Below are 24,590 nucleotides of genomic sequence, written 5' to 3'. Positions count from 1 at the left end.
AGTATTAGTTATGGTACTATTGGTACAGACGAAACTATATATGGTATATCGTGTTGTATGTTCCGGTATGATCGTTGTTGTGGTTTCATTTTCTCTCTCTTCCCATTTGATGCAGTATTACGGAAAGAAAAAGGAGTGTGGGGGAGGGGGGTAGGCGGTGAAACATAACAGAGTTATTTACAAGCGGAATAGGAGGGAGAAGAAAAGAAAGCAGGAAACAGAAAGGTATGTGAGAACCAATCAGGTAAACTGTCTAGACCCGCCGCGAACAAACTCCAGGATCTTCCAGCCCTCTGTTTCGTCATCATCGATTTGCTCCGGGTCTCTGGTGAAAACCATGGCGTACGAGCTCATCAAGATGTTGGCTTCGTTACCGGCGGCGATCTCGCCGGTCTTCCTTTTCCTGTAAAGGTTGATTTCTTGTGCCCTACACCCGACCACCAGGACTGGAATGTCTTGAGGAGCCAACAGCTTTGCACTCACGATCTCGACGCCCCTGATGTCCAGGATACGGCCATCCGCATATACGTCTTGTTCTCTGAAAATTTTCTGTTGAGCGGCATAAACGTTGTAGGGCGCCTCACTAAACCATTTCTTCAAGACTTTGACGTCTGCTTTCACATACGCTTCGAGGATCTCCGGAACGATGTAGTCTCTCAAGTGCCTGGTGAAGCTTTCGTTCGAAAAAGTGGGGTCCATCAACTTGAACTGGCTGTGAACACGGGACGATTCCGTCTCCGCAAAGAACCCGCCCACTTTGTTGGTTACTTTCCTCATGATCACGATCAGGGGGTTTTCACTTTCGTCCCACAACCTGTTCTTAAGAGACTGTATGGAACGGCCCATCGCGGTCTTTTCCCTGAAATCCTCCACCTTCTTGCCGAACGATTCCTTGGACTCGATGTTTGTAGCGACCACCGCCGTGCCAGCCTCATCATTGCTTTTGACCGCCCTGTGTCTTTTCCCAGAGGCCAGGTCCTTCTCACGCTTGAGCCTTCTTTGCTCCTTGGTGATGAACCCGCCGTACCGGGAACTCTCGCCATCGTCGATGACTTCGGAGACCTCCTTGTAAATCTTAGTCTGCCTGACGGGCTCGAAGCTCTCGTCCAGTCTTTTCGCCGTGGCGGAAGCTGCCTTTCTTGTGTTCTTACCGAGTTCAGACTCCCAGGCCTTAGTGGCTATGTGTTCCATGGTCTCACCGGTCTTCTTCAACGTCTTCCCCACGATCGTGGAGCCTCTCTGAGCCCTCAGGTAGGCCTCTCTGGCCTTTTTGTATGCCTCTGACTCGCCCAGCTTCCCGGAGGCGTCCTGCAGGGTTTTTATGTTCTCCTGCAGTTCCTGGGACTTCTCCCATTCCTTCTTGAATGTGTCACGGAAGATCTGAAGTGGCGATCGAGGATTTCCGCCCTGCGCACGGGTGGCAGAAGTGGAGAATAGTACTCGAGCTACGAGGAGCCCAGCGTCCTGCGACCTGTACCCTGCGGCTGCCGTCCTAGTGCCCGCAGCGGATGTCTTAATAAGAGTGGATCTGTACATGAATTGAAATAGCAGTCGCTGTGTTGGCCGAAAAAGTACTGGAAAAAACGAGGAAACACTATAAGCACGGTTCTTCCCTCTTATGCTCAACTTTGCGTGTCTTGCGGTGCTTACTGATAGTTACTGCTGCAAACACACTTCCGAAGCCAATGCTACTCAACTAGTAGTCTTTTCCCAATATATGTCTGAGACTTTCCAGTGGGCGAAAAAGAAAGAGAAAAAAACAGCCCGGCCGGGCAACACGGCGTGGGTTTCTGCGGTATTGTCGCTACTGGCGGTCACAACAGCAAGAAATCCGGGTTTTCGAGCTTACACTCCAAGCGGTGCATTGTGGCTTTCTTGATTTAGGTTGGATTGAGGTTGGTGGGGCTAGTTATGCATGTTTTTTCCACCTTTTCTTTCCGTTCAAGTTTATGCTATGGCGCAATGACGGGACTTCAGGGAAGCGTATGAAAAAAAGTATATAATGTACAAGCTGATATATAGGGGCACTGGTGTGCGATCATGCTACATCCCCCCTCGCTACACCCGAAACAACACAGTGCACACGTGTCTTGCATTTAGTCGCTTCTGTATGTGTTTTTCCAACTTCTTGGTTTCTATGCAATGAATGGCATGGCACACATTGAAAAACTCTGTGAAAAAAGAAAAAATTCAAAAGGTGAAAAAGTGATTGGCAAGGAATAGGAACAGAGCAGGAACGATAGAAATCATGAAGGCGTTCCAGCTTTGCTTCTATCTGCTGGGCACTGCCCCCGCAGCATTGGCACACGGCCTGCATCACAATCATGCTCATGCTCATGATCAGGCGCAAGGCGCTGTGATTTTGAAGCAAGAATCCGTCTTTTACTCGCTGGTCCACTTTCTGCAGGACAAGGTGTTTGTCCTGGGACCCCGCTATAACGCCTTATTGGCCATCCTGATCATACAGGTCATGCCGTGCCTCTTCGTGCTGTTGGTCCCCGGACTGCGCAGAAACGATCCTGCCAGCGTGACACTGCCCATGCTGGTCTCGTTCTCTCTGGGGACACTACTGGGCGATGTCTTATTGCATGTCATTCCCGAGAGCCTCAGCGGTGCAGGCGATGTCACGACAGTCGGGGCTGCTATATTTCTGGGGTTTATCTGCTTCCTGTTCCTGGACAAGACGATGCGGATACTATCCGGAGCCTCCAGCGACGACAGTGGCATGCACTCTCACTCCCACAGCCACGCTCACCAGAATCAGGACCCAGAGAAGAAGAAGAAGGGCTTCAACATGTCTGCGTATTTGAACGTCATATCGGGCATCGCCCACCACATCACAGACGGCATAGCGCTGGCGTCGTCGTTCTACAGCTCCACACAAGTCGGCATAGTGACGAGCATAGCCGTTACTTTCCACGAGATCCCTCACGAGCTGGGCGACTTCGCTGTCCTGCTTTCCAGCGGGTTTACGTTCCAACAAGCTATAAGGGCCCAGGCGGTGACCACATTCGGTGCCGTCGTTGGCACGGCCATCGGTTGCTGGATCAACGAAATCGGGAACCCCGGCCACGATTCAGCATCCGCATCGGCTGGCGTTTCTGAGCTCATGTTGCCATTTACTGCCGGTGGCCTCATCTACATCGCCACCACCAGCGTCGTACCGCAGATTTTGCAGCGTTCCACCCCTCATGGCAAGTGTCGGGAGTTCAAGCGGTGGATATTGCAGCTGGCCTCCATTTTTGTAGGATTTGCCGTTATGGCGCACTTGGACGAGCATTGACAGATGTCCATGTCGCCTAGTATGTACCCTCTCCGTATTTTGTAGTTAATATCCTTATTATCTGATATATACCGACACTTCCCCGGATTACAGTAAAGGCAAAAACAGGCGATAACCAGATCAGATCAAACAGTATCTCTGACCCAAAGAGAAAAAAAAGAATGTGAAAACAAGAGGAGAACAGTATTGATCCATTTAGAGGCGCACAGTTAGTTCCAAGATGTCCAGTTTTTTGCTTGTCATCCCCGAAGACGTGATCAAGGGCTGCTCCGAGGGAGATAAACTAGTCGTCACTGGAGAATTCGATAACTGGAGACACGCAGACTATGTTTTGCAGTACGACAGCAGCGCACAAAACTACAAGGTTCAGATACCCAGAAGAAACGGTCAGCGTAGCACGATGTTCAAAGTGGTGATAAACGATAAGAAATGGGTCACCCTTAACTACTTCGATACCGTGACGGACAAATCAGGGTACACCAACAACGTCCTGCACTTCAAGGACAACGAGGCCAGCCAACTCATGGATATACCTCTATCGCCACGTGTGCGGGCCAGCACTGTCAAATGGAAGCCGGAAGAGGACTCGCTGAACGATTATGTAAATTTGTCGTCGCACAGCGACCTAAGCAGCACAGAGGAGATAGTGTACTGGAACTCGGACATGGAGGACGAGAACCTGGATGCTACCATCCAGTGTGATTTCCACCAGGCCTTCAACAGCCGGAAAGAGTCTTTAAATGGGCTGATGTGTATTGCCAAGAAAGTCAAGACGTACTGGAACAAATAGACGGCCTTCTTAGACATGTTTCTTCTATGACACAATATATTTTTCAAATTTCTTTTCTTCCCTCTATCTGGCTATGGTTTAGATATACATATTTTAATAGAGTTATATTTTTCACTTTTACCACTGGGGAAACAACTCACCTCGTGGGGTTATCATCACTGCTAGCCGCCGAGGTGAGCACTTGTTCAGAGAGACACCACTCAAGAACCTGGCGTGGTTACTGCTCACCAGCTACAGAGCAACGAGAGATTCCTACAACAAAAAAGGCAGCGTTGTGGGCATATTTGAAACAACTGTGGCTACGCTTGTCTGGTTGAGTGAGTTCTGCCTTAGCTATTTGACGGTCCTTTCCCATCAAAGCGCACTTTTTTTTGGTAACAAAGGAAGTGCCCTGTCGTTACCAGAGAGATAAAGCAAGACCAAGGAGGCACTAATCAGCTTCCTAGTGGTGTGGCTTCTGATCAATACCGTGCAATAAGCAAAAGCGTTACTCTCTTGGCCACATAATCGCTATTACTCTCATCTCAAACGGCGACGCGACGCGTGACGCGTAAACAACGTGCATCTTTTCAGTTCCTCTCCTATATATTGACGGAAGAGGCATAGCTTGAAAGGTCGACTGAAAGGGTCCATTGACCAGGAAACTAGAACTCGAAGGAAGCATGTCTACCGTGCGTCGTTCTACTAGAATAAGAACCAAGTCCCAGGTTACCGAGGAGGAAAATTCCGATGACGAGCAGAATGCCAGCGTGCAACACGTAAAGACTGATAAGGTCACTGCCAAAGTGCAACGTGAAGAAGAAGAAGAAGAAGAAGATGATGATGATGAAAGCGAGGAGAGCAGCAGTGAGGGCGGCCATGAAGACCAAGATGACGATGACTATGTGGATGCTGCCGCCGTGAAAAGCAAATCGAGAAAGAGGAAGTCCAAATCAGCATCAAATGCTGGTAGTAAAAGACAGAGAAAGGAACCTGCGCCTAATCAGAAATCAGCGGCATCCCATGCTCCGGTTTACCATCGCTCTAAAAAAGACCAGGAGCAATACTTAGAAATTGCCAAGGATTTCCATCCTACAGAGTTATTCGAGATACTATCCACTTCGGAGGACGTTTCCATTGAAGAGCTGCTTCGAGAGTGGTTAGAAACATATACTGAAAATAGAGATCAGTTCTTGCAAGAGTTCATCAATCTGCTGTTGAATTGTTGTGGCTCCGTTGCCCGCGTCGAGGACCATGACGTCCACAGTAATGAATCTTCAAACGAAACCATAGGTGAGGTCCAGCTGCTTTTCCAAAGGCAAAAACTGAACGAGTTCTACCTTTTAATAAGTAAGGAGAATAAAAAGAGGAAAAATTTCAAAATGGGGCCCCTTTACCAAAATTTCGTGGAATTTATGACTAAACTGCTGGAGGTTGCTAATGATCTACAGTTGCTGTACGTGGAGTCGGAGGAAGATGATACCCAAATAGTCACCGGTAATCTGGTCTTGGATCTGTTGACTTGGCTGTCTTCCTTTTCCGTTTGTAAGATTAGATGCTTCAGATACATCTCAACACTGACATTATATCTTTTCCAGGACTACTTGACTCGACAAGCGGTTGATTTGGAAAAAAACTACTTGGCAAAACTGACTAGACAGCTGTCACTCGAAGAAAAGAAAAAGAGGCCTAACAAGAAGACTTTAGAGAAGTTAGAAAGCACCATTGCCGAAGCTCAAGGTAGCAAAGTGGTTATCGAAAGCATTATTGATAATATTGTCAAATTGTGTTTTGTTCACAGATATAAGGATGTATCTGATTCGATTCGTTCTGAATCCATGCTGCATCTATCCGTTTGGATTAAAAATTATCCCGAATATTTCCTCAAGGTCACATTTTTGAAATATTTTGGTTGGTTACTCAGCGATAGCTCTGTATCAGTCAGGTTACAAGTGGCCAAGATTTTACCGCATCTGATCATTCAGAACCATAACAGCAAATCTACGGACAATTCCGCTATTCGTCAGGTGTTTGAACGCTTCAAAGCTAAGATTCTGGAGGTCGCAATCCACGATGTTAATCTTGATGTCAGAATCCATAGTATCCAAGTGCTAACGGAGGCGTCATCATTGGGCTATTTGGATGATTCTGAAATCCTGATCATTTCCAGCCTAATGTTTGATGAGGAATTTGATCCGTTTAAAACGTCCTCATTCAATAAGAGATCCAAATTTCTATCCACCGTGGCAAAGTTCTTAGCAAGAGTAATAAATGAAAAATTCGAGGAATTCACCAAGAACCATGACGACCTGCCCGAAGAAGTCGATGGGCTGCCAGTCGGTCCAGTTGTGCAAGTGGGTATCTTCATGAAGATTTTAAGTAACTCTCTGATCTATCATTTAAAGGATTCCGCTGAAGTTGACTCAAGAACTAAGATTCGTATGCTGACACAGGCAGCAGAGTTTTTGTCTCCATACATTTCATCTCATTTGGAAACAATTTGCAAGCTCTTGATTTCCGATACTGAATCTAATGATTTAATTCAGACGCTACAAAACTCGAGCGATAACAACAATGATGATGACGAGGACGACGAAGAATTAGACATCACTCCATTGTTCCCCACAGACAGAAATAGCACTATTCTATATCTCAACGTATTCCATGGCTTGTGCGCAGGTGCCAACAACCCAAAGATTCAAACCAAGGGCAATGTTAAAGAAATAGTTCTACCTTTGTTCCACGATTTGTTGAATGCCACACCTATCCAATCGGCTGATATTTTGTGTCCGCTTTTGGAAAGTTTCATCACGTTTTCCCTAGATGATTGGATATCCATAGGCTATGAGACAGAATTAAGAAAAATTACAGACAAAATTATCAAAGTATTTATGGACTCTACAATTGGGGATCCAAGAGTTGATTTGAAATACGATATTTTTGCCAAGTTTATCCACCATATTCACCTTTTTGAAAAAAAGGAATTGCAAGAAAAATTATTAAATCAAATAAGCACATTGAATGTCCATTTAAAGAAATTTTTACTGGAAAAAATGGATCCAAATAATTCGAGGGATGATTACGGTGATTTAACTTGTTCTTTATACGAACTCTACATCAATAAATTGACGATTCTTGGCAGAGAATACCCGATTGAGGTTGACGAAGAGTTACTGCAACTATTTCTGAATAATTTTGTTTCACGTATTACTATAATGGTCCAAAATTTTGATGATAATACCATTCAAGAAACAAATTTCAAGATATTAGTGCTGTTAGCGACATGGAATTTGGAAAAATGGAAAGGAATATTAGAGAAGGTAACCGATCACGAAGCCTCAACTCCGAAAAACTTTAGATCTGTTTGGAAACCTATAGCTGCTATAATAGGCCGTTTGAACACACTGGTTATTTCCTTGGCCGCTATAAGCGAAAACGCTGACAACATTAACGACTTGTTTTATTTAAAATGGTCAGCTTCCACATCGTTAATGGATATAATCGTTGCTATCAAAGTATTCGAGCTGAAGTTACCCACAGATGCCACATCATGGAAATATAGTATGAGAGAACAGTTTCCATTCTATCTTCACGATAATGCATGCAAAGTACTTTTGCAGATATTTCTATATTTAGAGAGTCTTTACGCCAAACAACTTGATGTCCAATTAGAGAGAGTGACCGATGAAGATGCCAATCTAAGTGACCTGCCAGAGACTGGATTTTTCAAAGATATCGAAACAGAATTTCTCTTGTTCACAGTCAAATTGAAGGGATTAATGAAGTTGCACATCTTAGATGAACGGTTTGCTTCACGTATGGCGTTGAATAAAGAAAAACTCGGTTCATTGTTCAACAAGATTTTAGACGATACGATAATGGAAGGTCCAGAGCCTAATAAGAAGAGCGTGCAAAAGGCAAAGCCAAACCAAACACAGAGGGGAAGAAGTCCCCCAATACAGCCAAACAGCGAAAGGGGGAGCGATCATGCAAATATTGAAAAGAGCGATTCAGATATTCTAATGACAAATGATCTAGACCCTATTGAAGAAAGCCAACAAGGTAACCAGGCACTAGAACCAATCGAAGAACATCCTACCATGGTAGATGCTATAGATAACAGCGATGCGATCACTCAAGAATAAGAAAACGAACATGCATGCAATTTGCTGCTCTTTAGTAGTCATTCATAGATGTATCACCTACTCCTTATTTACATATATAGCTTCATTAATGCTTTCCTAAGTTATCATTAATGTTTCAAGAGACCGAACATGCTGTTATTTGAGGCTCACTCAATTGTCTCTCAAATGCCTGTATTATTTGAAAAGCTCGCGAAATAAATGATAGTCCAGAAAAATCTGTTTCAATTCAGAATAAAATAGTTCTCATGCATTCCAATTGAACAGGGAAAAAAGCGATCTTGAGAAAGCCCCCATTCAGAAAGAAGGAAAAGAAATCACCAAAATAATGACATTTGTCTCCAAGTTTCTTTATGCAGTCTCTTCATTGGTATTATTTCACTCTGGTTTCTCGAGCTATGAATTCCATCATTTATTGAAACTTGACTCACTTAAAAGTTCTCATTTTTTTTGGAGTAAGTTACCTAGGGATATCAAGTATGAAACGTATGCGGGATTGCTACTGTTTGTTCTTGCAGTATTCACTTCATTCGAGAAGTTGCAATATCTGCCAATTCATAGTGACCATGGGATGATAATATCCCAAGGGAACTATCTGAAGGAAATCGCATTGAATAAAGCCACTAATGTGGATAACCTGGTAGGAAGCAACCCTAACGGTGACATCATTTTTAGCCCAAGTTTCGTTGATATACACGCAAAGAGGAAACTATCCAGAGAATGGGCTTCTAATAATGAAAAAAAGGAAAAATGAGTAGCGTTCTGCACAGAACCAGAGACCTACGTATATAGACGTATATATTAAGGTCAAACTTGATTATTAGTTAGATTTTGAGCATAAATACAGAGGCCAATCACCTTGAGCGTTGCAATTGCATAAAAATATAGAAATCACCTAGCCAGAACGACAGTTTTGTTCTAACTCGTCGCAGGCCTTTCCGGGATAGCCAAGACGCCACGGCTAAATAACTCAATACATCTTCACTTCAAGTATTGAAATAACATCATTCATCGAACGCAGCCTGTCTGTTTGATCCAGGTGATTGCTTAGTGTCTCATCACTGTTGATGAGGTATTTTATGATCCCTGGAACAGTAACTGAAGCTATTGCTGAGTGACTCTCATATTGCCGGTGAAGCGTTACATGAACCAGCGCGTTTATCAAACGTGTCTTCGCTAGGAGAAATGCTTGAATGGTTTCAACAGCTGTCGTCTCCTTGCATGTAGCCACACTCGACGTTTTCGAGTATCAAAACGGTGCATGCAATTATACAATATAAATTATATATTCGCTCCTTTCCTAATTATTAGTGTAGAAAGCTGATGTGAGATCACACTATACATTGGTCGAGTTTTCAATTGCTGGTAATTTTTGTGTGTTTAACCGAGATCGAGCATCGTCAATAGCACAAACCATGGCGTACGTTGAAGCACAGAAAGTTGCTATCGAGACAATAAGAAATACAATAAGCGCACGACCTCTTATGACCCCGCTGTTCCAACCGACAAGCGCACAGGGAAATAAACTACTCAGAGCACGCTCGCACAGATGAAATGATCCGAATGCAATAGCTGGTCGGACATTACTTGAATTAAGTATCCGAAAATAATCATCCCCATTAACCCTCCCATTAATTAACGCAGCAACTAAGGCCACTAATAACGAAACAATACTGGCTACACCGGCAGTATCTCCAGATATGAGCCTAAACCACCGACCAACGAACCAGCCGCAACACACGCCCTCTGCTGTATGGATTGCAATGTCACTTAACACTAAAACAACAGTCTGCGATATACTAGTTTGTCTAGTTGGTCGGGTTGCATCGCGGACGTCATTTATATATAACAGAACACTGTGCAATATAGTAGACTGATTACTTGGTGGGGTTGTATAGTTGATAATCACATTGATAATCACATTGATCGTTGCAGCGACTAGAGCAACCGCTAATGTGGCCATACAAAATTTAGCGGATGAACGTCCTGTAGACCTCTTAAACAGGTAGAAGACAATCTTTAGGCTACTGCCCACCGCAAGGAAACTATTGATGATTTGTAACCACGTAGGTTGACGAAAAGGGAGGCTGCCGTCAAAAACAGTCGAGTAAACAATAGAAGGAAGAAGTATAACCTTTAGCTGCGGTGACATGCCTTCAAATCTCTTGGATTGCGGCAGGCAAGCATACACTAATATTGCAATCGGGAGCGCAATGCAAATGGTCTGCTCCACATAACTTCCCACCGATCTAGCTATCGACTTTGATGCAGCGCCCAATGTTTCTTGGATGCAGCGGTGCTCGCCATTTGCGTTGATAAGAGGCTCCATTCGTGAAAACTGTAAGGTGAGACAATTCTGCTTAGCTAAGTAGGGGCTTGTGCTATGATTCGTGTATCCCTGTTATATTATTCAGGCTAGGTCTCGAGCGTATTCCATTTGGAAGGGTAAATTTATTGCAATTGTAGTTCGCTGAATTGTTTCTTGCATTTGGTATTCTACATTTTTCTTGTTGAGTTTTCTCAGTCCATAAAAACATTCGGGGTAGCATGCTGAACCATCGTAGCAGTTGATGCGTTTAATTCAACCCAGATATCTGAAGCGGCGGATCATGATTTGTTCTTGGTGTTGTGAGATGGTAGTATCTATTAAGAATGAAAGCAGATCTGACTTGTACTGTGTAAGAGAAGTATAAAAGGCACACGCCGATTGAGCATGTCGAATATGTTCAACATGATAACAAACTCGGGAGGTCGCCTATATATAAGTTGCAAGTCAAGGTTCAGTTAATAGGTCTTTAACTTCATCTGCGTCTACTGTCCGAACGCCGGTAAGCACTCTTCGTCCTGAGACAAACACTACGTATATGTTATTGTCCCTATAAATGTCTTAGAATGTCACCATGGTTTCTTATCCAAACGATGGTAAACTCACTTGTCGCGACATTATTGCTGAGAAGTACTTGTCATCTACGCCATTAATGGTTACAACTATACGATTTTCAAGTTGATGCATGACAAATAACTTTGAACAATAGCTTGCGCGATGTGTCAAAAAAAAACAAAAAACAGTCACCTGCGTTATCCGTGAAAATCATCAAATAAAAGGGCCTTGCTGGCGGAATCGGTAGCGCGCATGGCTCTTAATCATAAGGTTATGTGAAGCAGTACTGTCACAATAGCTTGCCATGTGTTAAATCTTTCAGGTGAATAAAGTGAGTCCGTATTACCGTAAGCCCATCCAGTGGGTGTACTAATAACCACGGCTGCTGCTAATAAAAAGTTCCCTTTGCGTCACCAATACGTAATATATTCATCTTAAACAAGCAATTTATAACTGATTTGCAGCTCGTAGTTGCAGATGCAACAGCAGCCAAAGTACTGCACACTTGAAGAACATTTTGACTACCCAGCACACCGATGGGTGTGCGACTCAGTGACTACCGACACATTGGCAGCCGCAACGGCTGCCCTTGCATTGTCAATGTTATTTCTTTTCCCACACCACTCAGCACCTTTTTGATGCAGACCTTCATCCTCGAACGATGTAGGTTCTAGATAAATAACCTTCGGGTTTTTTAGCGTGTGCTTTCTCTGGTATATTGACGTGGCCAAAATTACAAGGTTTTCCGATTAAATGAAAGCAAACTTTATTGTGTTGGCAGTTTCTATTGAGTTTGCGTGCCTTAAGGCGAGTCTTTTTATCCAGGGACACGCTGGGTTACCATAGCACTTCCAATTAGTGCAGCTCAGTTAAATTATTTATATAGAGTGGTGGACCATGATATTGGGGAATAGTGAGGTAACTATTGGGATTTTTTATAGATTGCTGATAAAGGTTCTATGTACCCCGTCACTTTCAATGAGTGGTTAAATGATCTAGCTGGGACAAACAACTCACCAACAGGTAACGCGACAGTATTAAAGCGTGATAGTAGCGATGTTTCCTGTGTTAATGAACCATGCCAGTACGTGGATTACCACGTAGATGACAAAGGAATTATAACTATAGACATAGCTACGTACCATATTCCTGTCGAATGGGACAACAATACTGCAAACGAAACATCATATGGACTTTCAAACGTGACACAAAATATGAGACATTCTGTAAGAAGAAAATATGCGTATAAACGTTTCCGGTTTCCGTAACGCCTATGACTTCGCTGTTCCTGCTTTCGACTTTGGTGGTAATGTCTACACGTTGTCAGCGATATCATTGATGGGATTAAAGAGGCTACGAAGAAGGATAAGACTGAATGTCTAGGTTACGAGTTAGACCATGTGAGAATAGATCCTGCTGTTGATTGGTCTATCTTCATTTCTACTTGGAAACAAGGATCGGCCAACTGTGACACACAGGCTTCTGCTGACAGCTTGAAATGTGCTGCCCTAAAAGCACTTGACAGTGAACACAACCACCAAAAAACAGCTTTCTGTATTCACCTAGATAATGGGGGCTCGTTTAACTTAGACATTAGGCTAATATCTGAGCTTTCATTCTCGAAATACAACCGGTGGGCTCTTCCATGTCCGAAGGAGAAAGGTTCGAACTCTTGGCAGGTTATGAGTGACTGTTTTCAATAAATGAAACAAATTCAAGGCCCATCGCATTTTAAATTTAGTTTTAATTTTAGTTTTAGTTCATATATAAAACACACGCCGATTGGTCATACTAAAAAATGACCAATATAATTGTATGAGACCATTTACTAAAGTTTCAATGCAATGACTCATATCCTTATATATGCTGGTTGTTATTACTGTTTTGAACAGTGTGTCTTCGTCTATTTTCAGATGCAGCTAGTAATTACCCTTTTAAGTAACTGCTAGTGTTTCATCTGCGACATGGCTGTTACTATTAACGTAAGCTATTCAGTTTCAACCTTAACAAATAATAATAAAAACAGCCTTGTTGGCGCAATCGGTAGCGCGTATGACTCTTAATCATAAGGTTAGGGGTTCGAGCCCCCTACAGGGCTTTTATTTTTATTTTTCCCCGGAAAAAGATCATTGGGAACGGAAAAATCAGTTGAAGTTCCATCGATTGAGAATATTGGAAGGATGATCTTGACAGATCTATGAAGCCACAAGATTTGTTGAAGAGAAAGTCCTTGGTTATTCATTTTTGTACAGTTTTTCTCAGGCCAAGGCTACGTCCACTATTAATTGAATCAAAGAAACTAGAAGTGTCAGAAAACATGGATGGTGATTCTGACGTTAATGTCTCCGGGTTGAGAGACGAACTGCATAAGGTGGCAAACGAAGGGACAGACACGGCCGCTTCCAATGATGATGCGCCATCTGGCGCCACTTGTCGTATTTGTCGTGGTGAAGCTACTGACGACAACCCTCTTTTCCACCCTTGTAAATGCAGGGGCTCCATTAAATACATGCATGAATCCTGTCTGCTGGAATGGGTAGCTTCGAAAAATATAGACATTTCAAAACCTGGCGCGGATGTTAAATGTGACATTTGTCATTATCCTATTCAATTCAAGACGATCTATGCGGAAAATATGCCCGAGAAGATACCGTTTTCCTTGTTAGTATCCAAGAGTATCTTTACTTTCTTCGAAAAAGCTCGTTTGGCTGTAACTATTGGTTTGGCCGCTGTACTATACATTATCGGAGTTCCTTTAGTATGGAACATGTTTGGGAAACTATACACTATGATGTTAGACGGATCTTCCCCTTACCCTGGTGATTTCGTGAAGAGTTTAATTTATGGCTATGATAAGTCAGCGACTCCAGAATTGAGTACCAGGGCAATTTTCTATCAACTTTTACAAAATCATTCATTCACATCTCTACAGTGTATCATGATCGTGATACTACATATAGCATTATACTTTCAATATGACATGATAGTGAGAGAAGATGTTTTCAGTAAGATGGTTTTCCATAAGATAGGTCCAAGGTTTTCTCCAAAGGACTTGAAATCGCGTTTGAAGGAAAGATTTCCCATGATGGATGATAGAATGGTCGAATATTTGGCAAGAGAAATGAGAGCCCATGACGAAAACCGTCAAGATCAGGGCCACGATAGACTGGACATGCCAGCTGGCGCCGTTGGTAACAACGACAATGTCAACAACGTCAACAATCTCGAAGGTGATAACGCAGCACTGCAGGACCCTCACGAACGTCGTCATTTTGAAAATCTACGCCATGTCGATGAACTGGATCATGGCGAGGCCTCAGCAGAACATGATAACAACGATGTGGACGATAATTCGCCAACAGCAGAGGATTCATCCAGAATTGTGCCAGAGTCCGCCACTGACCACGAGGCGGAAGAAGATGGAGAGGAAGAAGAAGGGCAACAACAGCAACAACCGGAGGAGGAAGTAGATTTCCGTGATCATGTAGACCCCAACCCGATGGACATGTGGGCTAATCGTCGTGCTCAAAATGAATTTGACGACATAATCGCTGCTCAACAGAACGCCATAAATAGACCCAATGCCCCAGTATTCATTCCACCGCCCGCTCAAAATAGAGTCGGCAATGTTGATCAAGACGAACAAGATTTCGGTGCAGCACCCGCGCAAGCTAATGTAGAGGATCAAGGCCAAGGTCCCTTGGTGATAAACCTCAAATTAAAATTGTTAAATGTCATTGCTTATTTCATAATCGCTGTCGTTTTCACTGCTTTGTACCTGGCAATTTCCTATTTGTTTCCAACTTTCATTGGGTTTGGTTTGTTAAAAATCTATTTTGGTGTATTTAGAATTATTTTGCGTGGCTTGTCTTATCTTTACTACTTCTCAGGAACCAATATAGCTTACAACGGATTGACAAAGCTAGTTCCCAAAGTAGACGCCGCAATGAATTGGATTTCAACACACTTGATTCCCAACATAATTCATCTTTACGATGGCTACACCCAAAATACCATGAAACATTCAATTTTCATCCGTGCTTTACCTGCTTTAACAACATATTTAACATCAATAGGCCTTGTTTGTGCCTCATCCAACCTGGTTTCCAGGGGTTATGGTCGTGAAAACGGAATGAGCAATTCCACCAGAAGGTTGATTTTCCAAATTTTGTTTGCTCTCAAGTGCACTTTCAAAGTGTTCACATTATTTTTCATTGAATTAGCCGGATTCCCCATTTTAGCTGGTGTAATGTTAGATTTCTCATTATTTTGCCCCATCTTGGCATCAAATGATCAAACACTTTGGGTTCCTTCAATATGCACAATATGGCCCCCATTTTCTCTCTTTGTATATTGGACAATTGGCACCCTCTACATGTACTGGTTCGCCAAATACATTGGAATGATTAGAAAGAATATTATAAGACCAGGTGTTCTCTTCTTTATTAGATCTCCAGAAGATCCAAATATTAAGATATTGCACGATAGTTTAATTCATCCAATGAATATCCAATTATCAAGGTTGTGCCTATCCATGTTTATCTATGCAATTTTCATTGTTCTGGGTTTCGGTTTCCATACCAGATTTTTTTTCCCAGTTGTCCTCAAATCGAACTTATTGTCGGTTCCTGAGCCTTATAAACCAACATCTATTGTCTCGTGGAAGTTTACCGCAATTTTACTGACGTTATACTTCACAAAGAGAATACTAGAATCTAGTTCTTACGTCAAACCTTTGTTAGAAAGGTACTGGAAAACCATTTTCAAATTGTGTTCGAGAAAGTTACGTTTGTCATCATTTATCTTAGGTAAGGATACCCCAACTGAAAGAGGTCATGTTGTTTACCGTAATTTGTTCTACAAATATGTTGCTGCCAAAAATGCAGAATGGTCAAACCAAGAACTTTTCACCAAACCAAAGACTTTAGAACAAGCAATGGAATTGTTTGGACAAGTACGCGACGTTCATGCTTATTTTGTTCCAGATGGTGTTCTAATGCGCGTTCCTTCTTCTGATATTGTGTCCAGGAACTATGTGCAAACAATGTTCGTCCCTGTTACAAAGAATGATAAACTATTGAAACCATTAGATTTGGAAAGGATCAAGGAAAGAAATAAAATTGCTGCCGGTGAATTTGGTTATTTGGATGAACAAAATACAGAATATGACCAGTATTATATCGTTTATGTTCCTCCAGATTTCCGCTTAAGATACATGACTTTACTTGGCCTGGTTTGGCTGTTTGCCTCCATTCTAATGCTTGGTGTTACATTTGCTAGCCAAGCATTAATAAACGTTGTTTGTAGCTTTGGTTTACTCCCAGTTGTAAAATTTTTATTGGGAGAAAACAATAAGGTCTACACCGCATGGAAAGAACTCTCCAACATTAATCGTTCTTATTTGAACGTTTATTATGTTTGCATTGGATCTGTCTGCTTATCTAAGATTGCCAAGGATATCATTCATTTCACAGAAGGCCAAAACGCTCTTGACGAACATGCCATTGATGAAAATGAGTTAGAAGAAGTGGATCATGATATTCCAGAGAGAGACCTCAACAATGTTCCCGTTGACAATATCAATAATGCGGAAGAAGGTCCAGGTATTTTCATGACCATCTTCAACAGCATTTTTGATAGTATGTTGGTAAAATATAACCTGATGGTGTTTATTGCAATAATGATTGCATTCATCAGAACTATGGTTTCGTGGGTCGTTTTAACGGATGGTATACTGGCCTGTTACAATTACATCACTATCAGAATGTTTGGAAACTCTTCGTACACCATTGGTAATTCTCAGTGGTTTAAATATGACGAAAATTTGTTGTTTGTCGTTTGGATCATTTCATCAATGGCGGATTTTGGAGTCGGATTCAAATCATTGAAGCTATTCTTCAGAAATAGAAATTCCAGTAAATTGAATTTCTTGAAAATTATGTCATTAGAACTGTTCAAACAAAGTTTCTTACACATGGCTATTTATGTGTTGCCAATCGTTACACTATCTCTGCTGTTTTTACGTGATATTCCTGCAAAGCAAATCATTGACATTAGGCACGGATCTAGAAGTTTTGCTTCATCGCTCAATAAATCTTTCCCCACATGGACCAAGATGCAGCACCTTTACTTTGGCCTTCTGATAGCACTAGAGTCATTTACATTTTTTTTCCAAGCATCTGTACTCTTTATCAAATGGTTCAAGAGTACTGTGCAGAATGTAAAGGACGAAGTTTACACCAAGGGTAGGGCCTTAGAGAATTTACCTGATGATCATTGAAAGCATTTTTTTTCCTGTTAAAATAAATGTTAGCATATCTACATATATATATATCTGCAATAAGATATACATTTTCTATTGTATGATATCTTGTACGTTACTAGAATTATAAAAAAATTAAATAATAAACGCGTTATAAGAATTTACTATTCCGGATGGAAAGAACAAAGTAAATATATGCCTTATTTATATGAGTATGTGTACTATTAGTTTTTTTATTAGTATTATTATTATGCAAGGGTATTATTCTTAAAGAAGATAAAAAAAGAAAAAAAATGAAACTGATGCTATTGCTTTTAAGATTCATCGTCCTCCAAGAGTATGAGGCTTTCCCTCCCTCGATCCCAAACATTATCTTGAGATCGTTTATTGCCGTCATTGTCATGTTCATCTACGTGAACCATCACTTCCTCCTTACCATTCTCATTCTCATAATCCGAGAGGAGTTGTGGACTTGACTCTTCCCCGTTTCCACCAGTTGAGCTAGTAAACGCTACGTCATCAATGTCAACCAACTTTTCATTCAATTCTTTATCAACATTTTGCAATATCTTACCCAGACTGTCATTATTACCATTATCTTCCAGGGTGCTATAATCATTTTTTTCTGGGGCATTTGGTGGCAAACCACCAATCAAATTAACGTCCGAGTCGTCCTTGTTAGTAACACAACTGATATTCTCGGAATTTCCCCCTGTTTCCAAATCTTGCTCTGTATCTGAAATGATAATGTTGGCATCGTTGGGATCACATGGGCGTTTTATGGAATCTGTCGAGAGAGACTGTATAAAAGGCGACGATGGTGGAATGCTTTTGCTTAGATAAATCCTTTTCGGTTTAGGTGATGGTATCGTTATATCATGGATGGACGTTTGTGCTTGATCGTTCCTTATTGGTGACGAAACGCCTTCGAATTGCTTAGCCCTTTTCTTCAACGAAGGTTCTCCAAAATATGGGGATGTGAACTCTTCTTGTTCGGTTTCATTTGCACTTTCGGGTATTGAAAGTGACGAACTTTTCAGGATATTATGACGAATGGGGGGAGAAACCGATGGCGTTTCTCGAGCGGTGGCTTGGCTTGGACCTTCACCATCGGACATTATTTCACCATTGGATTGCGGTTCCGGCTGTTGCACTATTGCATTTCCCAGCTCTGCCGCCTCTGCTGGCTCTGTTGAAGCGCCCGGTGATAGTGAAGTGGGGGGTTCTGAGGTAAGCTGTGTCTTGTTGTTATCATTATTGGGTTGTTGATCTATATTTTCAATAATTTGAATTTCCTCATCGTCATGATCTTCATCATTGCTAATATTCGCGGGGGTTTTCTCCTCTTTTTTCATGATCTCATCATATAAGTTTCCCTTTTTCAAATAACCGATATAATTGAGTTGTAATAGCTTTAAAGTATGTCTTAAATCCTTTCTTGCATTATTTCTTTCACTTTTATCAAAATATTTATTGATTAATTTTGCGGTGAAATGCTTATTTTTAATCTTCGAATTTTTCCAAATATCAATTGTTTCCAAGGGATTTTCGAAAAATTTTTTGATATTCAAAATAACATGAACACCGCAATCGCTCATATTAGGTTGTTGTGGGACTGGACAAGTTTTCATCTTGATTTGAGTTTTATCCAATAGAATCGCATATTTATCTGATGCATAGGATATAAGAAATTCCTTTATTGGATCAATTTCTCTCGAATGGGTTTGCCTTAATGAATCAAAAGTTAAAATATTAATCAAGGGATTATTGATTGAAATTTCATCAGAATTAATGGCTTCATTTTTATCTTTGTTTTGATGAAAATCCAAGATCGCATCCAGATTTGTTATAATGCAACTGAACCAATGATAGGTTATATTAATTGGTATGACAACATATTTTTTGGAGAACAAATCGGTATTGTTGACCCATTTCTTAACGTTGGAGTAGTAATCTGTTGAGTTACTGATTAATTTTGTGTAAAAGAAAGAGGACATTAAATGGACTTGGTCTCGCTTGATGATCGACCTTTCGATTGATGATTCGATATAAAACTTCGTGAAAAAATCCAAAATACTATCATTGATCCAGTCCTTATTGAAAAGACACTTAAAATCCTGGCTTGTTATAGTATAACTTGATCCGTCATTAAATTTGTAGGAGAGAGAAGGTTTAAATGGTTCAGGGGTTTCAAATTCTGCAGTAGCATCATCAGATTCTGTGTTTGAATGCAAAACATCTCTGAATCTATTCGATCGTCTTAATTGAGAAACTGCATGGGATTGCAAAGTTTGCGTCGAGTCATTATTGTAAAAATCCAGGGGCGAGATATTCGATTTCGGTATAGATATCGAATGTTCCTTTTTGGCAAGGCTTGCAATGCGTGTGCGTCTTGTTAAGGACTGCAACCCATGCGGCTTATTTGATAGGAAACGCGTTAGATTCTGCGGGTGGTCGTCATCACTACTACAAAGTTTGGTTTTCTTCAGCCTCAGCGAGTCGAAGGCATTTTTAGTGGAGTTTATTGCCCTTTCCATGTTCGATGGAGGTGCGGATGAGGGAGTAGAATGGGCCATATGTCCCAGTCGTTCCAGAATCTGTTCCTTATTGTCCAAGATTTGAACGCTTATGGAGGAAGAATATGACGTCAATAAAAACTTTTTAATGGACTTTATTCGCTTGTTGGAAGCGGAGCTAGTGTTGGACCATATTAATATTTTCGTGTTAATGTTGATTGAAGAATTGTTCACATCTAATATCATGCAAAATTTCCTCAAATCTTTCAATACCATGGCCATTAAAGAGTTTTTTTTATCCAGAACTACCAACTCGGTGTCTTCAAGCAAATTAATTTGCGAATTCTGGATTAGCAATTGCTGGAAATATAAAGAAAATCTTGGATGATTATGATCTGAAACAAAAGTCATTATGCATGGTGATTTATGCCGGTAAATTTGGAATGTTTTCGAATCGATACAAGAAAATTGGCCGTTGAGGTTCAGTTTCGTGGAAACAATCGAACCGTTTGAAAAAGGGGTCATTGTTTCCGCTGGTGTCGAACTATCATTGGACGACATCTGAAACAAAAGGCCATTGGAAGTGCTTTTGAGCGACGAGTGTCTTTTCAGAGGGGAGCTTTGCAAAGATTCAAACTCTTGATCAGAAGATCTGCTGCTGACACATTCATCATCATCATCATCATCATCATCATCGGACAGTTCGACCTGCTTCCTGTTCTCGCTGTTCGCACTCAAAACTGGTAGGAAATCCTTTGTGGAGGCATTGTTAAGATGATCGACTATTTTCGGGTCCTTACGAAAAATACTGTATCTCTTGGGGGGGAAAGAAACGGAGGGCCTTGGAGAGCTGGCACGGGGGCTGTTCAAGGTGTCTAGCGGTTTGAGACTATTAAACTTGCGTTTTCTGGCAGACATATATATATGGGGGTTGATGTGCAATAAACATAGATGTACGTGTATTATTATTGCACCGAGGTATGGAGTATACTGTGTAGTGTCCTTCTGTCCCGCTCTTTCTCTCTCTCTAAGAAGAAACAAAGATGCTGTGATGTAACGTTGATGTAAGTTCTTTTTCCTTTCGTTCTCTAGGGCGTGGCGGATTTGCGCTATGTTGATGTTTTTATCTTATATTACACTGTACTTGGTTTCTCTTAGCGGAAAGATACGAAGAGGAAAGAAGGCAAAGAATCACAAGTCATTGTGAACGACGCTGCACGTGATTGCAGATCTGGTCGTGAAAGAAGCAACCTGCAATGAGAAAGGAAAGGAAAGGAAAGGAATGAACGACGGCGGCAAAGGAATATAGCCGCCTTTATATACATCTCACCTTAGCCGCCGAAGATTCCACTTCCCCGCACTTCCTAATCTTCAAAATGGCCCAAAAATGAGGGGCATATCGACCTCGGCGGCTAATCACGGCCAAAGAAAACAGGCGCATTCATATCATATCATCTCATATCACGTTCCCGAACGTACAAAAATCCACAAACCACCCACCCAGCCACCACGAACCGAACCCACCCTTTTTTCTATCTAGGCCTTCTCTCCAGTCTCGTCTAGTCATATTACGCATGCCATATTCTGATTCCTTATTGTTCTTTTACGGGTTCTGCCGCCAGCCGAACTTTTTGACTTTTGCTTAGATATGCTTGTTATGGGGCGGCGCTGCCCGCCTCGGAAATTCTTGTCTTTCGCTTTCTTAACAAGGAGCAAAACGAAAGGAAAAAGGAAAAAAAGAGAAAATTTGAGCAAAACGGGAAAAGGAAAAAGGGAGAAAGGGACGGTTTACGCTCTACTCGACTATATCAACCGATTATTTCCATCGTGTTTGTCACACGCGCACACATACTTACAGATCACACATAACACGTCAATAGCAGCACAAGGGACAAAAGTGCAAACAAATAATGGTGTCTTCTCTGTCCAAGGAATCGCAAGTCGAATTGCAGCTGTTCCACAACGAAGTGAATGCCGCTAATCCGTCGGACTTCCTTCAGTTCGCCGCCAACTATTTCAATCTGAGATTGGAGCAACAGAGAAGTTTTCTCAAGGATAGGGAGCCCGAATTCAAGGCCAAGAACATTGTTCTGTTTCCAGAACCGGAAGAGTCATTTTCCAGGCCCCAATCATCTCAGTCGCAATCGAGGTCCAGATCAAGCGTGATGTTCAAGTCTCCCTTTGTAAACGAGGACCCACATTCGAACGTGTTCAAGAACGGGTTCAATTTGGACCCGCATGAACAGGACACTAATCAGCAAGTGCAGGAAGAGCAGCAGCACATTAGAGAAAAGACCTCCACCCCTCCGCTCCCAATGCACTTCAACGCCCAAAGACGTACTTCAGTTAGTGGTGAGACGCTACAGCCAAACAATTTTGACGACTGGACTCCGGATCACTACAAGGAAAAGTCCGAGCAGCAATTGGAAAGACTCGAAAAATCGATCCGCAACAACTTCCTCTTCAACAAGCTGGATTCTGACTCTAAGAGGCTGGTCATCAACTGTCTGGAGGAAAAATGCGTTCCCAAGGGCGCTACGATTATCAAGCAGGGCGACCAAGGTGATTACTTCTACGTCGTAGAGAAGGGTACCGTCGACTTTTACGTCAACGACAACAAAGTCAATTCCTCCGGTCCAGGCTCCAGTTTCGGGGAATTGGCTCTTATGTACAACAGTCCCCGTGCTGCCACGGTTGTGGCCACGTCAGAATGTCTGTTGTGGGCGCTAGACAGACTTACTTTCAGGAAGATTCTTTTGGGAAGCTCTTTCAAGAAGAGACTCATGTATGACGATCTTTTAAAAAGCATGCCCGTTTTGAAGAGCTTGACAACGTACGACCGTGCCAAGCTTGCCGATGCCCTGGATACCAAGATCTACCAGCCGGGAGAAACAATCATCCGCGAGGGTGACCAAGGGGAGAACTTCTATCTGATTGAGTACGGAGCTGTGGACGTTTCCAAGGAGGGTCAAGGTGTTGTAAACAAACTGAAGGACCATGATTATTTCGGTGAAGTGGCTTTGCTGAACGACTTGCCCAGACAGGCCACTGTCACTGCTACAAAGAGAACCAAAGTTGCCACGTTGGGGAAAAGCGGCTTCCAAAGACTCTTGGGTCCTGCAGTAGACGTATTGAAGCTCAATGACCCTACAAGACACTAAAAAGAAACAAAGGAAGAAGAATCCTAAAACTGACATCGATATCCTTCTTTCTTTCTTTCTTCCATATATATATATATATATTTATATATAAATATATAAAGGCTTCCTCTTCCTTTTCTATATAGTATTATGTTACGTGTTTAAATTCTAAATTCCCTATATATATCACTACGACTACGACTACGACTACGACTACCCACTATAGGTTTTTTTTTCCGCATGGGAAGCATAAAAAGTAAGAGCGTCCATAAAGAATAAAGGAGAACTGCTCAGTACAGAGAGAGGTACACAAACCCGTCTTCCTACGCCCACAACAACAATGTCTGACGCTCAATTTGATGCCGCTTTGGATCTTCTCAGAAGACTTAATCCTACCAAGTTACAAGAAAATCTAAACAATTTGATCGAACTACAACCGAATTTAGCACAAGATCTATTGTCTTCAGTAGACGTTCCCCTATCCATCCGGAAGGACCCAACCGATTCGAATCGCGAGTACTTATGTTGTGACTATAACCGTGATATCGATTCGTTCAGATCGCCTTGGTCAAACACCTATTTCCCAGAATTGTCCTCAGAGGACTCGCAAGACAGCCCCTTTCCATCAACACCCTTAAGACAAGTCGAGATTTTGGCCAACGACTCTTTCGACATTTACAGAGATCTTTACTATGAAGGTGGCATCTCGAGTGTTTACTTCTGGGACCTTAATGAAGAAGAGTTCGACGGTCACGATTTCGCAGGGGTCGTGCTTTTCAAGAAAAACCAGTCCGACCATAGCAATTGGGACAGTATCCACGTTTTTGAAGTCACAGCATCTCCTTCATCATCTGACACTTTCAACTACAGAGTCACTACTACAATCATCCTACACTTGGACAAAACAAATTATGACCATGACTCTCAGATGATGCTGTCCGGAAACTTGACAAGACAGACGGAGAAGGACATCGGAGTAGACATGTCCCGTCCATTAGAAATCATCTCCACGTCGCATGTTGCTAACTTGGGGTCTTTGATCGAGGATATCGAGTCTCAAATGAGAAACCTGTTGGAAACCGTTTATTTCGAAAAGACAAGAGATATTTTTCACCAAACAAAGAACGCTGCCATTGCATCCTCTGCGGAAGAGACTAATAAAGATGCCCATGCAGAGGTCATCAAGGGCCTTCAATCTTTATAGAAATATCAGATAAAATATCACAAGCACAGCATAGCATATATATATATATATATATATGTGTATGCAGAATGGTTCTATTATGATAAAGTGGGGCCGACAAAACATCAAAATCACTCCCCACGAACGATTGAAAAAAAAGCGAAAAACCAAAAATTTTGACCAACGCTGGAAAATTTCAGTAGCGATTAGTCAGTGGTCCTGCAGTCATTTATTGAACGGGCTTAGATACAGGTTTGGTACTTTCTGTTACTTTCTATTACTTTCTGTTACTTTCTATTACTTTCTGTTACCTGCTGTTACTCGGCGTATTGCATTTATCAATTGATTTTCATTTAATATAGGCTTGACGAGTTGTACACGGAAGCAAATAGAGGAATTATAGAAGGAAAACTT

At 41.9% G+C, this 24,590-nt stretch overlaps 10 protein-coding genes and 1 non-coding gene across 11 annotated transcripts; 8 read left to right on the top strand and 3 right to left on the bottom strand.

Annotated features, from left to right (window-relative positions):
- Positions 1 to 240: 240 nt before the first annotated feature.
- Positions 241 to 1,536, bottom strand: TIM44 (protein translocase subunit TIM44; the record flags this gene model as incomplete). Its single annotated transcript, XM_056228754.1, has 1 exon — positions 241 to 1,536. One exon carries the CDS (start codon positions 1,534 to 1,536, stop codon positions 241 to 243), a length of 1,296 nt encoding a protein of 431 aa, XP_056088444.1.
- A 712-nt stretch (positions 1,537 to 2,248) lies between these two features.
- YKE4 (Zn(2+) transporter YKE4) lies at positions 2,249 to 3,283 on the top strand (the record flags this gene model as incomplete). Its single annotated transcript, XM_056228753.1, has 1 exon — positions 2,249 to 3,283. The coding sequence occupies one exon, from the start codon at positions 2,249 to 2,251 to the stop codon at positions 3,281 to 3,283; it is 1,035 nt and encodes a 344-aa protein (XP_056088443.1).
- Positions 3,284 to 3,503: 220 nt separating this feature from the next.
- ATG45 (Atg45p) lies at positions 3,504 to 4,073 on the top strand (the record flags this gene model as incomplete). The annotated part of the gene is made up of 1 exon (XM_056228752.1): positions 3,504 to 4,073. The coding sequence occupies one exon, from the start codon at positions 3,504 to 3,506 to the stop codon at positions 4,071 to 4,073; it is 570 nt and encodes a 189-aa protein (XP_056088442.1).
- A 662-nt stretch (positions 4,074 to 4,735) lies between these two features.
- IRR1 (cohesin subunit IRR1) lies at positions 4,736 to 8,197 on the top strand (the record flags this gene model as incomplete). The annotated part of the gene is made up of 1 exon (XM_056228751.1): positions 4,736 to 8,197. The coding sequence occupies one exon, from the start codon at positions 4,736 to 4,738 to the stop codon at positions 8,195 to 8,197; it is 3,462 nt and encodes a 1,153-aa protein (XP_056088441.1).
- Positions 8,198 to 8,522: 325 nt separating this feature from the next.
- On the top strand, positions 8,523 to 8,948 carry EMC5 (Emc5p; the record flags this gene model as incomplete). Its single annotated transcript, XM_056228750.1, has 1 exon — positions 8,523 to 8,948. The coding sequence occupies one exon, from the start codon at positions 8,523 to 8,525 to the stop codon at positions 8,946 to 8,948; it is 426 nt and encodes a 141-aa protein (XP_056088440.1).
- Positions 8,949 to 9,530: 582 nt separating this feature from the next.
- On the bottom strand, positions 9,531 to 10,523 carry SKDI09G1340 (uncharacterized protein; the record flags this gene model as incomplete). Its single annotated transcript, XM_056228749.1, has 1 exon — positions 9,531 to 10,523. One exon carries the CDS (start codon positions 10,521 to 10,523, stop codon positions 9,531 to 9,533), a length of 993 nt encoding a protein of 330 aa, XP_056088439.1.
- Positions 10,524 to 13,100: 2,577 nt separating this feature from the next.
- Skdi_9.trna6K lies at positions 13,101 to 13,173 on the top strand. The gene has a single exon. It is a non-coding gene; the product is annotated as a tRNA-Lys (tRNA).
- Positions 13,174 to 13,392: 219 nt separating this feature from the next.
- SSM4 (E3 ubiquitin-protein ligase SSM4) lies at positions 13,393 to 17,355 on the top strand (the record flags this gene model as incomplete). The annotated part of the gene is made up of 1 exon (XM_056228747.1): positions 13,393 to 17,355. One exon carries the CDS (start codon positions 13,393 to 13,395, stop codon positions 17,353 to 17,355), a length of 3,963 nt encoding a protein of 1,320 aa, XP_056088438.1.
- A 296-nt stretch (positions 17,356 to 17,651) lies between these two features.
- ULP2 (SUMO protease ULP2) lies at positions 17,652 to 20,771 on the bottom strand (the record flags this gene model as incomplete). Its single annotated transcript, XM_056228746.1, has 1 exon — positions 17,652 to 20,771. The coding sequence occupies one exon, from the start codon at positions 20,769 to 20,771 to the stop codon at positions 17,652 to 17,654; it is 3,120 nt and encodes a 1,039-aa protein (XP_056088437.1).
- A 992-nt stretch (positions 20,772 to 21,763) lies between these two features.
- On the top strand, positions 21,764 to 23,014 carry BCY1 (cAMP-dependent protein kinase regulatory subunit BCY1; the record flags this gene model as incomplete). The annotated part of the gene is made up of 1 exon (XM_056228745.1): positions 21,764 to 23,014. The coding sequence occupies one exon, from the start codon at positions 21,764 to 21,766 to the stop codon at positions 23,012 to 23,014; it is 1,251 nt and encodes a 416-aa protein (XP_056088436.1).
- Positions 23,015 to 23,333: 319 nt separating this feature from the next.
- CAP2 (F-actin-capping protein subunit beta) lies at positions 23,334 to 24,197 on the top strand (the record flags this gene model as incomplete). The annotated part of the gene is made up of 1 exon (XM_056228744.1): positions 23,334 to 24,197. One exon carries the CDS (start codon positions 23,334 to 23,336, stop codon positions 24,195 to 24,197), a length of 864 nt encoding a protein of 287 aa, XP_056088435.1.
- Between the last annotated feature and the right edge of the window lie 393 nt (positions 24,198 to 24,590).

Source organism: Saccharomyces kudriavzevii (assembly GCF_947243775.1).
Source record: "Saccharomyces kudriavzevii IFO 1802 strain IFO1802 genome assembly, chromosome: 9".
NCBI lineage: Eukaryota > Fungi > Ascomycota > Saccharomycetes > Saccharomycetales > Saccharomycetaceae > Saccharomyces > Saccharomyces kudriavzevii.
Note: the sequence above shows the minus strand (reverse complement) of the source record. Positions and strands in the feature narration are given on the sequence as shown.